This window comes from Megalops cyprinoides, chromosome 18 (assembly GCF_013368585.1).
Source record: "Megalops cyprinoides isolate fMegCyp1 chromosome 18, fMegCyp1.pri, whole genome shotgun sequence".
Lineage (NCBI taxonomy): Eukaryota > Metazoa > Chordata > Actinopteri > Elopiformes > Megalopidae > Megalops > Megalops cyprinoides.
The window spans coordinates 9,615,285-9,628,700 of record NC_050600.1 but is presented as its reverse complement, the minus strand read 5'-3'; the positions used below and the strand labels follow the sequence as shown (position 1 = coordinate 9,628,700).

General features: G+C 45.1%; 1 protein-coding gene across 1 annotated transcript in view; it reads right to left on the bottom strand.

Moving 5' to 3' along the window:
- Positions 1-13,416, bottom strand: part of dennd4c (DENN/MADD domain containing 4C) — a 52,919-nt gene that overhangs the window by 17,522 nt on the left and 21,981 nt on the right. Inside the window, exons 3-11 of the mRNA XM_036550811.1 lie at positions 8,041-8,293; positions 7,465-7,534; positions 5,735-5,904; positions 4,970-5,211; positions 3,731-3,797; positions 2,847-2,905; positions 900-1,044; positions 306-481; positions 39-139 (exon numbers count right to left, since the gene is read on the bottom strand). Of these exons, the coding sequence (XP_036406704.1) occupies positions 39-139; positions 306-481; positions 900-1,044; positions 2,847-2,905; positions 3,731-3,797; positions 4,970-5,211; positions 5,735-5,904; positions 7,465-7,534; positions 8,041-8,293 (1,283 nt within the window). The remainder of the gene's footprint in view (positions 1-38; positions 140-305; positions 482-899; positions 1,045-2,846; positions 2,906-3,730; positions 3,798-4,969; positions 5,212-5,734; positions 5,905-7,464; positions 7,535-8,040; positions 8,294-13,416) is intronic.

The window sequence follows — 13,416 nt, the reverse complement described above, 5'->3', positions numbered from 1 at the left end:
GAGAGAAGTGAGAGGGGGAGAGAGAAAGAGTTCTGTACCTATGGCCAGCTGGTGATACAGGTTGCTTAAGGAGTTCAGCAGGCTCTTGCTGGGCTTCTTTGGAAGGTTCTTCCAGTTACAATGTTTCTTTTCGTCAGACCTACAATGCACAGAGCAATATAGTCATTTCCCTTACACCTGAAGAAACAGATGTGCAAGTATCTCAAAAGGTTTGATGAGAATCCACACTTCTGAATGCCTTTTAGTCACGAATATAAAATACCACGGCATGAACAACAATGGCATAAGAGACTCAGCAGGCTCACAGGTAGATAGTGTTGGTGTCCAGGTCCACACAGACCACATCAGCAGGGGGATCATAGAGGTCAAAGTATCTGGAGTCTACGCCCACAATAAACGGACAGGGGGCATTGAGGACCCCAGCCAGAGAGAGGGGGCAGAGAGGGATGTATGGGCACTGCCACTGGAAGGGGAATATCATCTGAAACCCAACACACACAGAGAGCTCCACGTCAGTGCTTTACACATCTCAGCACAGATAATCCCAGATAATCTCCAGTTTTAGCAGCTATCACCACTAACACATACACTTACACCAGCAGCATATATATGAGCACTTTTCCACAAAGCCTCTCCTTTGTGGTAACTAAAAGATGATGCCTGTAATTCCTCCGAAGAGATAATGTGCAAGAGAATAAGGTTTTAGCTTCAGCAGAGACTTACTGCAAAGTAAGGAAGGTGTCAAAAGTCAAGACAAAAGTTAAAGTCATTTCCCAACTTGGCTGTAGGCACATCCTAATTCTGACAAATTTTAGAATTAAGGGCAGAGCAGCACATCTAGTCTGAAGCACGCTGTTGGCCTTAGACTGGCAGGTATATCCAGAGTCCAGCGCGCTCACCGCCACCACGGCTTCGGCCACCCCCGTCAGCACGGCAGGCCGCAGAGAGTGCAGCAGGATCTTGCTCTCCATCAGAACAAAGTGCAGCAGCGCAGCGCAGTTCTCCGAGCCCAGGTTCGACAGCAGCGTGCTGAAGTCCGCCCCGCTGGATGAGAAAGGAGAGGGACAGAAGTAGGTCAGATGGGTACAGATCAGGGCCCCGATAGAGGGAGGGAAGGAAATCTGGACTGGGACGACCTAATCACGCCAATCCCAGTCCCAGGCTGGACAACACACTTTTTACAGTCCTGTGTCTGTCAATGTACTTTACCACATATGTTGTAATGATTGTGGATGCACTGCAGACTTCACAGAGCTAACAGGGCTTTGGCTAAGGAGGGAAAGCTGGGGATTTGTCTGTTGGCATGCTGGTTGTTTTCCTGCGAGTAAAGACTCTTCAAATGAAGAAATAAAATGACTTTGAAAATTTATCATAAATCTCATTCTTTTTTTTTTTTTTACAGATAATAAATTTTCATAATTTTCTATCATCACTCACATCGCTTCTAAACTGCTGATCCCAGTGAAGTGGTGAGGAGTATGGTCTGGGGACATTTATCTGGATGGAAGCCTTCGGTCTCATAAAAATGCTTTTAGGTTGACAAAGGATGAAATGTGTTTCATATTACCGAGCTGGAAAAATGGAAACATTGGATTGTTGGTTCTCTGCTAGACTTCCTTCACCTTCCAGAGATTATCGCTTCTCAAAATGAAGGCATTTCCTCTGGAAACTTTTGCTGTCGCTCTGCCACGATATTAACAGGGGCCGCTCCAGCTCTGTTTTGTGAGCCGATGCCAATGACTAGACGAACAGAGAGGCTCGAAACACGTCTCTGAGGAGAGCATCTTAAACTTCTCGTTAAGCTCCTCCCTCCTGTGGGCGGAGGATCGGGGCAGTAAAAGCAGGAGGTGGTCAGGGGACGTGGCAGTTGTGCCATATCTGTAGCCAGCACTGGTGCACCGTCTGTTAGGCGGGGAAGCGTGGCTCCTGTCCCAGAGCAGACTCAGAGGGGAGTGCATGGGGCTGGCAGATAAGAGGAAGGTGCACTTGCAACATGCAAGCTGTATTGCAACCTGCAAATTTGCATTTCTGATGCTCACGCCTGTTTTCAATCAATCAATCAATTGAATTCTATTTGTTATAGTGCATTTTTACAATCAAGACTGTCACAAACAACTGTGCATGGTGCATTTTCTAGAGAGAATTAAAAACAAAAAACAAAAAAACAGAAAACCCAGGCCAATCAGGGAAAAACTAGAAAATTATTCGCTGTTCGCTGTGTTTTCTGCACAAGCATAATCCAGTCCTGTTCTGTCACACTGTACTTAACACAGCGGACCGCTTTTGATTGGGCTGTTCTGTTTGTAATGCAAAACACATGGAGTCACAGCTAAAGAGAAATATGGATTAAAGTATGCTCTTTCAAAAAATTACAACCACACAAAACTAACACTCTCTAAATAACTTTGTAATTTCGTAACACAAGGCTTTGTTTGAAGAAAAAAAATGAAATCTGACACAGATCTGGAAAAATGAAACCCTACTTAGAGGTAGCAATCAAAATCTAATTTGAGATAACAATAAGAAACAAGTAACCCTTAATTACTGCAATGTTCAAACTACAAATAAAACATGACACGTTCAAATACAACTGAATCCTTTCCTTGCGATAAACACTGTCATACTTTGATCCTGTTAAATACAGCATGCTGGGTTTACCAATTCTAGAAAGAAAGCACTACTCATGAAAATAAGCACAACAACTGTATCTTTACATTTAGGGAAATGGCAGACAGTATGATTCATTTACTGTTGTGTGTGGAAACTAAAGAGAACAGATGACGGTCTTGGCAGCCCGTGTGATTGGTCATGCGCCTACAGCCTGCAGTGAAGTCAATCAAACCTACCTTAGTGGTAAAGGTGTGCAAACAGGTTGGGAGAGGATCAGGGTGTCATGTGCTGAGAGCTGGAACACAAAACAACACAGGCATCACCACGGAAACCTGCCCGCGAGCCCAGCAACACAGTGAGAGAACCGGACTGGACAGAATAACGGTTGACCTTACAAATATGTATTACTGGGCAGGACACTTTGCTGTGGGATTATTGCTATTTATGACAGGGTTTTTCAGCGGTCCTCTGGGACTGGTGGACTGAAGTGGCAACGCTGCCAACACTTCCCACTTTCTGTCCACCATGAACTTCAGAAGAGCTCTGATAGAGCTGGGGCATGGAAAAACCCCTCACACAGCGGCTGTCTCTTCTGCTGTATATTTGCCGTATCTGCCGTACATTTTCTATTGGTGCAGTTGCATCTTTATTGTCCTATCGTTTTATATGCTTCTGTTTCCCCACATGCTTGACTGTTGGCAAGGCAATTTCCTTTCTGGACTAATAAAGTGCTATCTTATTTTATCTTATCGTATGTTATCTTAATTTATCTCTTTCTGTCTCTGGCAGCCATGATTCTTCATAGAATGCATTCCTAGCCTTCTTTATATGCAGCATTCACAGTTAAGAATGGCAGCACTGCTGATGTAAAAACTAGGTTGAGGATGTCACAAGATAAACTTGGTAACATCTGAAGAAGTGAATACGCTCATAATATAAAACAGACATGACATGGAGTATCCAATATCAGCCTTCTACACATGAGAGTTAAGCATGTACTTAGTGCAATTCTTCAAGGTCACAACAATCTAGACAGTAGCAGCCATTCATACACTTTGATCAGCAGAGACCAGCCAATTGCATGTTCCCTTCAGGGGAAAAACAGTTGCCAAGATCTCACCTGGACCAGGATTCTGGGCCTCTGGGGAGAGGGGAATGACACATTGTGCATGAAGTGGGAGATGTGCCTGTCAGGACACAGAAAAACAAAATCACTCTTCAGAACAGGGTCATAGCATTCCCATCTTTTTTTAATGTCAGCATACTTTAAGGTAGTAATGTCAGCACTTGGCTACACTGTCACAGCTTTACTGCTGTAACATTAGTGTCATTTTAAACTGTACCAAACAATATAATAGGGGTGGCAGTGTACAATAGTGGTAAGGAGCAGGGCGCATAGCTGAAAGGTTGCTGGTTAGGCTCCCCGAAGGGGCACTGCTGCTGCACCCTTGGGGTTAACCCAGAATTGCCTCAGTAAATATCCAGCTGTATAATTGGATAACACGTATAAATTGTAACCTATATATGTCACTCTGGATAAGAGCATCTGCTAAATGACAATAATGTAACATACATACAACGTTACATACGTTATATTACAACACATAATATAAATAACATTAGTACAGACACACCTTACACATGTACCTATCAATGTTAAGACAATGCTTTATCAATGTTCTCACTGCACTAAAATCACAGCCACTTTGTGGTGAAGCTAATGTGCGCTGAATGGCTGTGCCAGCCTCTTGCAGGTGCAGGGATTGTGTGGGTGTGGAGGAATGTCATTAGCAGTCGACAGACAACAGCGCTCTCTGGGCTCTTCTCCCCCCGGCTGTGAAGCCTTAATCACCCGCCCTGGAGACCGGCTACAGCAGCCAGGTGAACAATGAGCCATACCCAAGGCCACTTTGATCTTTCTGTGGGTGTGTTATCTCCATATATGCATTTTTTTCCACAGTATGGATGCTGCTATGCAATCAGCAGTAAAAAGGGAGGAATGAAATGCCACATCAAGAACAGAATTAATGATAACATGAATAACTCCTCAATGAGGAAAAATGTTGAAAAACACAAAGGCTGGAATGATAAAGCCCCAAGACACACAGTAAAGGACTTATAAAATGTATAAAACTAAAAAAAAATAAAACCCACACAGCCAGTATACAACATTTTAAGCTGTTTTGCTAGACTTTTGGTAGCAACTCCACCTGCACACGTTACTGGAGAGTTACTGTGAACTGCATTTGTGGTGAGGGTGAACCTGTTCACACCATCTCTCCGACTGTGCCACAATATGCCTTCCAGCTCTCCATAAGCCCCACACATCCACTGTTCACCCCCTCCAGCCGCGCCTTACTTTTCGATGGGCAGGGGGTGCGGGCCGGAGACGGACAGCTTGTAGAGGAACATGAGGAACTTGCGGAAGGCCTCGAAGAAGGGCCAGCGTGACAGCAGGCAGATGCACTTGTTGGTGTTGACGGGTTTGTTGGGGATGAGCTTCTTCTCCACCGTGGTGAGCAGGCCCAGCTGCGTCTTCTGCTTCTCGCTCAGCGCCTCCAACGGGTAGGGCTCGTAGAACTGGATAGCAGCGCCATACACCTACACACGCACACAGAACGGTTAGCTCTGGGTGCAGGGGCAAAAGGACCACCCAGGTACTGCTCTGCTGCCCAATTCGTTATATTACATTACATTACATTATTGGCATTAAGCTCTTATCCAGGGCGACTCACATAGCTTGCAATATTTACACGTCACCCATTTATACAGTTGGATACTTACTGAGGCAATTCTGGGTTAAGTTCTGAGGGTACAACAGCAGTGCCCTTTCAGGGAATCGAACCAGCAACCTTTCCATTATGAGTCCTGCTCCTTACCACTATTCTACACTGCCACCCCAGTGGTATATATCCTAGGACATGTTCACATGACTTGCTCTTTACTAGGCACATGGTGTTAACTGTACGAGTTTTGAAAGCATGAAAAATGCTGCAGGACCACCAAAACCTCCCGCACAGCAGTGCTCTTTGACTCAAATGCCACTAGTCCAGAAGGAATCCATTCTGTAACCGGTCACATCCCTATGATGAAATCACTGAAAACCAACAGGGGAAGGGCCTACCTTTTCTCCAGAGGAGATTGTTAACACGAAGGTAGAGAACACTGGAAGTGGATAACGGGTGTTGGGGGCCCAGCACTCAATCCTGGCTCCCATGGGCAGACAGAACAAAGGCACAGACTCAGAGAGGGGGAAGGACTCGTAGTCTCCTTCTGGATACCTGAAGGTAAGGCCTGGGACACAGCGATGAAAGGAACGTGAGAGGACAGCTTTGACTCTCTTCACCCTCGTCACATGACGGTGGAGCCCAGAGGACACAAGCAGACAGTGGAAGTATGGCTCTTTAAAACACTCTAAACCATCACACCTCTGCAGCTATCAAAGAATTCATCAAGGTGTCATGTCATGTCAAGGTGTCATAACAGCGCAGACAAGGGCATTCTGCTGAGACCCATGCCCGTTCTCCCAGCTGCCTTTGAAACATGCGTGCACTGGCTATGGTGTCGTTCTCTTTGAGGAGGGCGGTAATGCATTCAGAGGCATGTGCCAGGACTGGTCATGTACCAAGCTGACGTGCCCTGCCTTGTCTGTGACCACAGGGCCACACTTTATATGACAGACCGCATGAGCATCCAGGAAGTCCCACCTTCACAGATTAATGAGCCACGTTCCTTCACAGGAACCTCACCCCACTGAGATAACACACAGCCTGTTCGCTCTGGCCCAAATGGAAAACTGAGATAAAGGCCTACAGGCCATGGCTCATTAACCTCCAAATTCAAATAACAGCAGGAGATGAAGCTTACAAGCTAATAATCATTTAATGAAAGAAATTCCCTCAGTACCGCTGCAGGACCACCATTAATTGAGGTCACCCTTAATTGTGACAGAAATGAGTCTGGTGCCATATTGAGTAGTAAGGTAAGAAAAGGTTAGGCATTAGGCATGAAGCCTGCTGACACTATTGGTGGGGTCTTTTCTACAAACATATCTAATGGCCTCTGACTCAGCATGTAAAAATCGAGGTGGAAAGATCTCAATTCACTCTTACTGTTAAAAGCAGAGAAACAAAAAGAATTCAATACTATTCATTTTCATCCTTAAAAGCTACAATTCTGTGATCCCAAAATATATATATTCCAAAATATGGATTATAGGTTTCCGGAGAGTAATTCAGAAAGGTCAGAATGTTTCACTTCACAACATGCCATTAAAAAAAGGCATCATTTAAATTGCTTCCCCCTCACTTTCATGATGCACCCTGCATTTCAAATCCACTTAAAAAACATTTCTCAGAGAAAAGATAGCAGGCCCTGCATTGTGATCCAGGTATAAAACAAGACTAATCAGATGAAGTACTGCGTTCTGTATCATCCCTCCCAAAAAGCCGACTTCAAAAATAAGACAAAGATATTCCGGAATTTGGAATGTGGAATTCCAGTAATTGTGTTAGCATTCTGCGCCACTGTGGGTCATTAATGTGACAGGATGCTTTCATCTTGATAAGACGAGCGTGACATTTTCTCTGTAATCGCAGTCACAAACACGCAGACAGACTGGAGGGGAAGACTGCTTGGAGACAGCCATGCTTCCCTGTTATCACTTTGCCGGATCAGTAATTTGTTTTTTCCCCCCCTGTGAAAATGGAAGAAAAGGTCTACAATTTCCCAGAGGGTTAATATGAGATAACAGATGGCATTTTGTGTCAAGGCCTTATCGGCTTCACACAGCCACAGCGGGAATCCCGGATAGAAGACAAAATGTCACTTTACAACAGAGAATATGACACTCACCTGCTTTGTAGGCTATTGAGTTGGACGCAGAGACAGATTTCTTGTAGCACAAGAAAACACTGGAGCCCCACTGAAATAAAACAAAATGACAATAACTCAGCACAGGCCTGAGGTGGTCTTTATAAAAGTAGCTGTTTTTATAAAAGTACAACAGCATAATGTAGCAACAATGTACCACTAATGCCATGAGAACATTTGGTGCAAAAGGAGCACAGCTGAATGGAAGCACATTTGAAGATACAAGTTTAGCTGTGACTGAACCCCTTGCATCCCTTGCCTAGCCAGGTTGCACAAGTTAACTTGTGGTAGGGCTTGAATAGCGTTATGCTCACGCTCACTGGTTCGGGAGCGTTGTTAGTGCGGTCTGACACTGTTCTCATTCGATTTGAATGGATGCACTTCTGTTCTTTTGCGCTGGAAGTCGAAGAGCGTCTGCTAAGTGAATGTAATGTAATGTAAAGTAATGCAATCTAAATACACCCCAAGACAGCACTGTTGAACAGAATCACGAGGTCTGTGCTGGGCGCCCATTCCCACTGCCTGCACTTCCTGGTGAGGGGGCTTAGTCCTGCTTACCATGCCGCAGTTGAGGTTCTTGTCCACCCTGCAGAAGGTGTGTGGCGGCGTCTCGCCCTTGCTGGTGACGATGACGCAGATGTCGGTGACGGCCAGCGAGTTCTGCGGCTGGACAGGCGGGGCGCGGCGGAAGGTGATGAAGATGCGCTGGGACGTGGCCGAGCTGTTGTTGACGTTGGCGCAGCGGCCGTAGGGCGTGGCCTGGATGACCTCGCAGCCCTGGATCAGCCGCTCCTTGCCTTCGTACAGCACCCTGGCAAAGACACGTTACCATGAGAATACACTGTGCGCACACACACAACACACACAGATAAAAGTGCGTGATACCAGGGGTCTACACTGCAGCATACATGCCAGCATCAGTGCAAATGATTAGATTCTATGCATACACTTGGCTTGTATTACAGCCGGTGTGTTGCCAAGAGATTAACAAAAAACCACATGCACTGGGCAGCTGCAAAGCACAGCACATGATTATACACTATCATGGCACCATTACAGCAGAGGGAGAGTTGGCATTGGCAACCATTCCATCAGTCTGACATCCCACGGCGTATTTAAGGGCGGCCTGGATGCAGTTAACTTAACAAACAATTAAGACATACACGCTGGCTTAATGTATGTCTCTGTTAGCTCACATGAAACACACGAAGTAGACAAGGCCAGGAACAGTATTCAGGAAAGGGAACAACATCTCATACGAGACACCGAGCCAAATAAACGCAGCGCATTCCTGCTTAATGTACTTTCCAGTGCCCAAATATTCAGCTACTTGTAAAACAGAGCAATGTTTGGACAGGCAGCATGCGTATTAAGACAGCAGGAATGCTCTGAAAATGTCTGTTTCTCTATCACCACCGTGAATTACACGGCCACCATATGAAATGACGCACTGCCACACAATGAAATGCAGTAAAGGATACTGCAACGGGACTTTTACACGGCGGCGCTCATGATATCAGCGCTAACCTTGAGCCCACCTTTTAACGAGCCCCCGTTAACAATGGAGCGCTCCTATTGTTGCGCTGCCCAACGGGAGCAGTGCGTCAGTGTTTCCCCATCACACACATCCGCAGCACAGAGACCGGGAGAGAGAGAGAGAGAGGGGAAGGACCTGCTGCTTCCCTCTAACCCAGCGTTTCCCAAACCTCTCCTGGAGTACCCCGTGTCCTGCATGTTTTAGATCTCTCCCTGTTCCAACACAGCTGACTCAACTGGTTATGAACTCCTGAAGCTTCTTAATAACAAACTGATCATTTAAATCAGCTGTGTTGGAGCAGGGGGAGATCTAAAATATTCAGGACAAGGGGTACTCCAGGAGAGGTTTGGGAAACGCTGCAGTCTAACCCAATGACTAGCCTGTGACCTGCGTAACACTTCGAGTACAAACAGCAAGGCTGAAAACCCTGATCCACGACAACAGGCAGCTAAAAAGCACAAGCAGGCAAACACATTTTCATATGACCCACGCTAAAGATAAGTATCTATACAGTAGTAATCAACAAGTAATTATTCCAGTGACAATTCAACAACTGTTGGGGAAGAAAGGCTTTAAAAATATAAAAAATGAACAGCTCAAAAGCCCAAACTAGGTTCAGGAGATACAAGATATATTTTTACAGTGACATTTGAGTTTGTATCACAGAGAAATCCTCTTGACATATGATATAGTTTTACCGTGACATTTCAGTTCATATCACAGAGAAATCTTTTCAGTTTTATTTTTGCCTATGTCCTCTCTGCCTCTGTGCTCTAGACACACTGAACGAACACACTGAAAACAAAACTAAAGACATGACAGTGGATACTGCCGTTTCAAAGGTCCAATGACAAAGGAATACTTGTGGTTTTCAAAGACAGTGTGTCTTATTCACTGACTCCGCTCCTAGACTACCACAGCCATTCCATTTATAAACAGCAACCCTTCAGCATCGCTCTGACCACAACAGAGCAACTCTGTACTGCTTGTCTCCCCCATTCCCACCCCCCCCCCCCACCCCCCTTTTTCTGTCTTGAAAGCACTGAGGCACAAAGCCACCAGAAATGTTGAGAAGTATACCAATACAAGCTGAGGGACTGAGGATGGTAGTAAACGCAGCTCAAAGCTCTTTACACAGAGGACGCTAAAGACAGCCATGTTGAGGGTGTGGCACCAGGACAGCTGGCCTGACTGACCATACAACAACTCTTCACTGCCAAGTTTACTCCCAGTAGGTAGTAGGTATTTACGTTTACATTTCCGTCTCTGCTACAGACCAGAGCAGAGGGGAAAAAGTACTAATGGCATTTGCTGATGGTGCATATGACTAGTACAAACCCTACCATTGATCAGCATTTGGGTTTCCTACATAAACATGGCATAGTAAACTGACCTTCAGTCAAGTCTCATGACAGCTGAGATCTATGCTCAGATAAACCTCTGAACAATTTACGTCCAATAGCATTGTTAAATGAATCGCAGCCTCTTGATGGGAAAGTACATAGTTCAGAGTGACTGAATCTTTGTGTACTGGAACAGTTGTTAGTCTATGTGGGACTGGTCTGCTCTCTCCTGTTACTCTCAACATTACTCTCCAGTAGAATAACTGGTGCCTTCTCTTTCTGAGTCACTTCTGCTGCAAAACAAAGCTATTTCTGGCCATTTCCCTCACACGTTATTTTTGCTGGACATTTTTTTTCCACACTAGTCATAAAAAGTTCACAGAAAATAGGCTCTTTGATCTAAATGTAATATTTGTATTTCTAATAGAAAACATTTGCTGCCTAGCTTGATGGTGCAGTAAAAGAGACCAAGATACACATGACTGAAGGCTGAATGAGGTCCAGCGAAATCATACTGTACTGACACTTCACAGTAACGAGAACCTGCTGTTCTGGGATTTCACTGTCTACAGGAGGGGTAAGACCTCAGCTGCTCAGGGCATGTCGTTGCCAGGGGATTTCACAAGTTGGCACTATGGGAAACTTTTTGCAAGAGTTCCAGTTAGCGGCACGCGCATACACACACGGACACACTTATAGACACACACACACACACACACACACAAACATGCCTGCACAGAAACAAACCAAGCAACTTCCACACAAGGGAAACTTCTGAAGCTAGCAACCATATACAAGAGACATTTTCTACAGCTCCGACATACAGCGAGTCCTGTGTTTGATATCTCCTCAGAAGGCCATGTTGGCTACGAGCCTTGTTTCAGGCATCACGGGCAGGTGGTGGAAGTGTTCCAGAGTGCCTGATCTGGCATTCGAATGCCCCGCTGGCACGCGTAACTAGAATCTTAGGAGGGTCACAGGATTATAAGATGGGCTCTCTGACACCAGGAGGCAAACAGGACCACGTGCCGCCTGGTGGCACCTCCCCAATTAACTCTCACACTACACACTGCTCACACAGGGCATTATCAGAAAAGAAAGGTACCAATGGGAACATTCGACCTCACAAAGCACTGGCAAGGAAATTGATTTTCCATGGAGAGGACAGCAGGAGGATGAATAATTAATTGACATAATTTTTCATTCTCACCATGAAACATTCTGTCAGAGATAAATGCGGTTCTGAATAGTTAGCAGCTTTGTGCCAAGAAGGACCACAGACGTGTCAAAGCCCAGAAGCCTTTAAATAGAAACCACAGAATTTGTCAAATAAATGGTCTTGATGAAGACCCAAAGCAGAGCAAGACCTAAGAAGGTATTTATGGAAAATGATTCAGTACTGTTCAAAAAAAGATTATGACAAATGCATTTCCTTACATAGATACAGAGAAAGGATTAAGGTCAATAAAGCATAATTCTATCAAGAAGGTTAATAAACTAGTTCTGATAGGCTGTCCCCCTTCAGCTCCAATAAGAAAGAAAATCCTATGGATCCCATGGAGCTGAAACATTCTTTGCTACTTCTCCAATGCTACTCCTCCGTTTCTAAGATGGACAGACCCACACTGAGATGTCTGTTTACTTCAAAAGTTTTTCTCTTGCGGTTTGGGTAATCAGCTGTCTGTTAGTGGTGGGGGCAACGTGAAGATGCCAGTGCAGGCATTGATTAAACATCTTGCCTTGGGTCAGACTGGCCTGCACTCTTGGCCTCATGTACCCAAGAGTCAAGGGATTTCCATGCTTTCCACAACAATCCAAATCCTTGAAATTGTTAGCATATTTTTGCTTTGGTGCATTGATACTGACTCACTTGGAATGCCCCAGGCTCCATTTAGGCCATCTTAAGTTAATTTCCTTTCATTACTGGTGTGTAAATATCCCATTTCATGTGTCACCCTTTCATGCGCCGTCCTGCATTCCTCATTCCCTCTCAGAATCTGATTACCTGATTTCTTAGAAAACTCTGGGCACTTTGACAGCTGTTTGTACATCACTCTGCAGGAGGCACATCAGCCAACTCCGCCGCATAGCAAGTGGAAGTAAATGACTCCATCTCTGCCAATCACTTCAGAAGCAACTCTGCCTCTTGCCTTAAAGAGACCCTTCAAAGCATCTGGAGAAGATTTTTGCCAACAAATGCACAGCTATGACACAATATACTGAACTGTTTATGAGGAATGCCCCATAAGGAACCATGTGACCCCAGACACCACCCCAGCCCACCCCTCTCCTCTCTCTACTAGTGCCAGAACTTCCAGGAAGATGAGAGAACCAAATGGCAGCCTCCCTCGCATCTTAAATAAGAGCTGCATGCTGTTACCGGAGCCTGCTGTTTATTAGGCGGTGAGTGACATACCAGGCATATCTCGCTGCGAGCCGTCACGCCGCAGGAGCAAACAAAGCGTCTGCCACGAATGTCATGCACATCGCAGGCAGCCTTAATAGGGCTGCACGCAGGGCCCTGATCATCCTGGACTACTTAACACTGCTTACATTTTACATTTTTATCAATTCACACAGCCGGGCGTCAGCTGAACTGTTTGAGGTTGAATACTTTGCTCGTACAATAGATACTTCACCCCACAGTTTTCAAGGTGACAGATCCTGTCCATTTTCCATTGCACATGTGACACATTTTGTATCCTTCCTGTGGCAGCTACACTCAGACGTTTATCACGCTGATCTGGTCACTGACTCAACCACGAGAGAAACCTTATATGATCCGGAAGCTACTACCCCTATCACAACATTTAGCATATTCCTATGGCAAACACAATGTCCTCATACGTTTTTATGACTCAATAATTCTAAGGAAAGACATGACATTTATTTTATGAACACTATAATATTTAGCTTCCCCCTCCTATTCCATTGCTTTCTTACAACAAATGTTTTTTGACTATTAGCTGTTAGAAAATGCCTGCATTCTAAAACAGAGAATCTCATAAACAGAGATACTGGAATATCGTATGTCTGAGGAAACCTGCTTCTGTT